The sequence below is a fragment of the Octopus bimaculoides genome, chromosome 24, assembly GCF_046866305.1.
Source record: "Octopus bimaculoides isolate indiv1 chromosome 24, ASM4686630v1, whole genome shotgun sequence".
Taxonomy (NCBI): domain Eukaryota; kingdom Metazoa; phylum Mollusca; class Cephalopoda; order Octopoda; family Octopodidae; genus Octopus; species Octopus bimaculoides.
Genome location: NC_142951.1, coordinates 6,866,258 through 6,872,005, shown reverse-complemented (window position 1 = coordinate 6,872,005; position 5,748 = coordinate 6,866,258). Strand labels below are relative to the sequence as shown.

Genomic DNA, 5,748 nt, shown 5'->3' with positions numbered 1-5,748 from the left:
ATGTATGTGTATATTTATGTAATAAATATATATATTCGTTTATATTTATATGAGGGCATTACTACAGAATAATGCCACATACCAGACTTCCCAAATAAACACACACACACATATATATATATATATATATATATATATATATATATATATATATATATATATATTATATATATGATATGTATGTGTATATTTATGTAATAAAATAATAGAAAAATCTGCGGGAATCTGGCGACATTTTCGCCCCCAGAGAATGAAATTATGAAATGAAGAATATTCAAGGGAAAAAAAGAAATAAAAGAAATAAGAGAAAAAAAACAAAGAAGGAATGGAAAAAAAAAATAATGAAAGAATAAAAAAAATTGTAAATGTAGTCAACAAAAATGCACATGTATGTGTTTATGTGCATGGATGTATGTTTAGAAAAAAATATATGTATATATGGAGAGAATTGACTTACCCAGCTGTCGGGGTTTGTCTTGAATTCCTCCAGTGGTAAAAAGCAATTAGCGACAAATTCGTCCGGAGGAATTGCAGCATCGTGGAAAACTGTTAGTCCAATGATTTGGCCGTTGTGCACCTCTGTCTGGAAATTCTCGTTCCATACCGGTCTGTTGGTCTTTGATTTGGACTGAGTCCGGGCAATTAGGACGTCGTCTATGTCTATAGAAATGTAAGGGTCTATTTGGGTTAGCTTGTTCATTTGGTGTCTGGTCGCGAAGTCCGTTGGCCGTAAATCTTTCGCTTCCAGCACCATCAGTTTGAGAGATCCACTAAAGTAGACCATTTTCGCCTGTTTCTTCTGTCTTCTTTTCTCCGTAGACTTTCTTACTTTGTTCCTTGATTTGATCTTAATTGTTAGTTAGGGAAAAAAATTGGAAAAAAAAAGGGGGAAGAAAAATGAGGGGAAAAAAAGAGAAGGAAAAAACTTTCTGTTTTGCTTCGCTCCTCTAACAATGTTCTTTCCCCCTCTCACCTCTACTTTCAGTTCTCCCCTTCTTCTCCTAGTAACCTCTTCCTTCTCCCTTTTCACCTGCACCTTCGTCACTCGGTCTACTCGCTCTTCCAGACGTCTACTTTACTACTACTACTTTGCCACTTCTTCTACACTGCATCAACTTCCTCTCACCATTCCCCGCATTTCTCCGTTCTATTTCTCACCCTCTCTACCTCAATTATTTACCCCTCCCTTATACTAATTACTATTTCTTCTCTCTCCGTGCACTTGCAAGTTAATGACAACTGTTCTACGTCTCCCTCACTTCCCGGTTAGATTTTCTTGAAATTTTACATGAAATTTCTATTTCATATTCTCAGTTATGTCACCACTTTGCCCGTTATTTTACTCCTGCAAATAAAATTCCTCCAATTCTTATTAAAAAAGTCCTTACTGCTTCTTTAGCGGTCTTACTTCCATCTCACCAAAGTCGAATTGTTTTTTGTTTTTTTAAATAAAACCACAGCTCAGCGCGATAACCTCCAACGTAACACACACACACACGTATATATATAAATAAATAAATATATATATATATATGTGTATATATCTTTGTGTATGCGCGTGTATGTGTATAGCAGTATGTCTGTAGACAGATTACTTCCTTATTTCTCTCTTCACAGCCAACGGGACGAAAAATATTTTTTTTCACGAATGATCTTAATAGTTAACAAGAGGTTAGTTAGCTTTTAGATCAATGTTTTAATTAGCTTCAATTTTTGGGCGGGGGAAATCAGAGAGAAATATCTTGTAAAATAAAACCATTTACATCACATCCAACAACAAATTGAAGTAATAATAATAATAATAATAATAATAATAATAATAATAACAATAGCAATAATAAGTAATAATAGCAATAATTAAGTAATAATGATATTAAATATATCTGTAGGTTTCACAAATTTAAGGAAAGGTTAGCTTTTGAAATATTTTGGTAGACTGTTTTTAGGTGGTTCTCCGTTTGTTTTTTCTTTTAGTTTTTTTCTCTTTCGTTCAATATTTCTTTTCTTTTTAAATAATTTGAATTCAGTTCTCATAAATTTAGATTTTCCTCCAAGCTTCGTTTTGAAATAATGATGCATCCGACAGATAAACAATTATTATAAAATATAAAGACGAATATCCCGAGGTTACAAACAATTCCGTTTCGCGAGGGAGATTTTCAAGAAATTTCTCCAGAATATATAATAATGTCGATAATACAGAAAATAGATGCTTGCTTCTTTGATTAGATTTCGAGCCAGCTTAGATGGAAGCTGTTTGGATCCATGACACAAACAGGGACATATACGATTGTCGACGAAAGGGGATAACAATCGTTCTCCGATTTGAGATATCAGCATAATGACCTTTCTGTCATATTTTTTTTATATCTCTAAAGGTCCCCCCTCTAGCCCCGATTTTTTTCCCAGTCGACAGGGCCACCTTTACACACCCGAATGGAGACCTTTCTCCTAGAAATTACGTATACAATATCAATGTGTGTATGCATTGACAGTTCGACTCCACCAAATCGACGGAATGGTAGAACATAAGAAAGCTTCTATCTCTCTTTCCCCTCTCTGTTTCTTTCTCTCTCCCCCAAATATTGGAACTAGTTGGAAGTATGGAAGATTACGTTGGTGAACATTAATATGTGTGAGTGCACATGTGCTTCGTTTAACCCTTAATTCCTTCCTCCATACGCTAAGAGAATTGATTTCTTACAATAAAAGAAAGTCTTTAATTATTTTCGCCCTGTTTCTGCTAAAAGGCGAAATTAAGAGGAAGCTGATGGAATATATACTGCTACACAGAGACTGCAGACTTTTATTCAAGGTCTATCTCAAATACTGACGGAAAGGCCTCGATTGGCAATCTAATTTTCTCCAAAATTTCTGCTACAACCAGTAATTATATATTTATAAATATATCTTTGTATATAAATCTATCTATCTATATATATTTCTATTTGTCTAGATTCTAGCACAGAATTATATAAATTTACCCGCTCAATTACTATCAGGAATAAGAATGGACAGAAAAATCTAAGAGGTAGAATTATGCCATCTCGAACTTTCCATAATGACCGATTCTTTAGCAAAGATTTCTGCTGTGAATTTCAACTAGCAGGACATTTCAATTAATTTTTTTTAATACATATATATTATAAAATCTATACCGAATTAAATTCAACTTGATTTCTCAACAACGAAAAAATAATTACATTTATTATAACTATAATTATATAATTAAATATTATTCTAAAATATTACGTATTATCATTTCTTTATTTTTTCAATGTTCACCAATTTTTTAATTCTTATTTTTTGGATCCAATGCAAATAGAAAAAATATTGAATATTTGTAGATTTAAAATTTGTCATAGAAAATAGAATCAGTGGCGCTGAGTTAGCTGGGGTTGACGCAGGGTGAGGTTTTGGAAGGAAGACGGGGCACCCGCACCTAGAACCATTTCGTATAATATGTCCAAATATACACAGGATTCCTGCAAAAATGTAGGTTTCGGAGAGATAAAAAAATCTCGCTGTAAACCTTGACACAGAGCCGAAGTAAAAAAAAAAAAAGTCTAGAAAGATTCTGCGAAGGCAGTGGACGTAACGATGGAAGCAAAAATAAACGAAAGATATTATGGTAAAAGATGTCTTTGAGAAAGAAGCAAATGAAATAACATCATATATTTCAAAAATACAATGACGAAAGGCTTTCCTCAATTCGTTTTTTAAAAAAATTATGATATCCTTCGTCAGATATATATTATATCATATATATATATATATATATATATAGTATTATATTATATATATATGTTGTATTATATCTCTCTATATATTATACTATAATATATATTATGCTATATTATATATATATATATTATATTATATGTATATATATATATATTATATATATATATATTATATGTGTATATATATATATATGAGTGTATCGTGTATAAGATAACTGTTGGTTGCAAGAATTTATAGATGGGAAAGGTGGCCGCTTGAATAAAAATGCTGTTGTGTTAAAGAATTCCTCTGTCCTTTCTTTTGTTTGTTTGTTTTTTTAATGTATATCCTGGCAATTTCAATGGAACCATTCCGTTTTTGGTTTGGTTTTTAATGTTTGTTATTAATGCTGGAGTGTAGCTTTTTCTCTTCTTCTTCTTCGAAGCTTCGTAAGCTGTTTTCTGTCACGTTTATTTTAGCTATATTACTATTATTATTACTATTTATTATTATTATTATTATTATTATTATTATTATTATTGTTATTGTTATCACGAAAAATGTTCGTGGCTGCTAAATATTTGCGAGTGTTATTTCGGACTGCGAAGATGTGTCAAAGACACTGGTAGAGCACCGAACTAGCATCGGTATGTTAGACATGAAAACGGTTGATTTACATACATACATACATACATATATATATATATATATATACACACACACACACACAAACACGCTAGTCTAAACTAGATTTCTGTTCATCCCTTCGTCAACGCATCTATGTGTCCAACTATAAATGCACGAAGGAGCGTCAGTGTTTTAGAATTTTAAACATAACAACTGTATGTATGTAATATATATACATGCATACACACACATACATACGTGTGTGTGTATATATATATATATATATATATATATATATATAGGTAGGCAGGTAGGTCGGTGTGTATATGTGCGCGTATACAGATGGCGAGAGAGGCAGAGAGGAGCGGTAAAAGAGTTAGAAGTGCAGTCTTTTATACTCCTCTCCAGCGTAAACCATCTACGACGAATCAACAAGTAAAGATTCCTTGTTTTGTTCGGAACATCATTGTCGTTTGTAACACCAATATTGGCTGTTGTTAGATTTATTACTGCTTGCTGTCTTTCTGGTATTTAATGAGCGCATGTGTACGAGACGGCTCCAAATTTAGTGTGCGTATGTGGATATGTGTGGATGCACACATACGCATGCACACACACAAGCACTTACAAACATGTGACGATCGTTTCTTCATTCAGACGAAACAGTTTTTTTTTGCTTCAAATGTTAAGGGGTTTTATATATTGGAAATAATATGAAAATCATTGTCGTCGTCATCAGCATTATTTAACGTCCACTTTTCCTTGCTCGCATGGGTCGGACGGAGTTCATTTGAGGCAGATTTTCTATGGCTGGATGGTGCTCTTCCTGTTGCCAATCCTCGTCAGTTTCCGAGCTTCCAAGTAAAGTAATATTTTTCCCATGGCCTGAACGACACTGCTTGTATGACAGTGACACTCATTTTTATATCTATCACTCGATATCAAGACACAAACACACACACATCATCATCATTATCATAATTTAGCGTCTATTTTCTCTGCTGGCATGGGTTGGACTGCTTGACAAGAGCTGACAAGGCCAGGGGCTGCACCAGACTCTATTGTCTGTCTTGGTATGGTTTCAACAGCTGGATGCCCTTCCTAATGCCAACCACTCCACAAAGTGTACTGGATGCTTTTTATGTGGCACCAGCACCACTGTCAACTCTGCTCTGGCAGATGAACCATCTTGAGTACAGCAAAGCGCCAGATATCTTGCTCTTTAGTCATCTCCATATGTATATACATACAAATATATTCAGGGTGCAATTCTTTATTGCCCACAAGGGGGCTAAACATAAAGGGGACAAACAAGGACAGACAAAGGGATTAAGTCAATTACATCGACCCCAGTACGTAACTGGTACTTATTTAATCGACCCCGAAAGGATGAAAGGC

General features: G+C 33.8%; 1 protein-coding gene across 3 annotated transcripts in view; it reads right to left on the bottom strand.

Annotated features, from left to right (window-relative positions):
- Nucleotides 1-1,072, bottom strand: part of LOC106875452 (calcium-independent protein kinase C) — a 141,811-nt gene extending 140,739 nt beyond the window's left edge. The window contains exon 1 of one of the 3 annotated variants that reach the window (XM_089341167.1): nt 458-1,072. In XM_089341167.1, the coding sequence (XP_089197293.1) occupies nt 458-784 (327 nt within the window). In that variant the 5' untranslated portion in view covers nt 785-1,072. The remainder of the gene's footprint in view (nt 1-457) is intronic. The other 2 variants (XM_089341166.1, XM_089341165.1) reach the window with 2 other exon arrangements.
- Between the last annotated feature and the right edge of the window lie 4,676 nt (nt 1,073-5,748).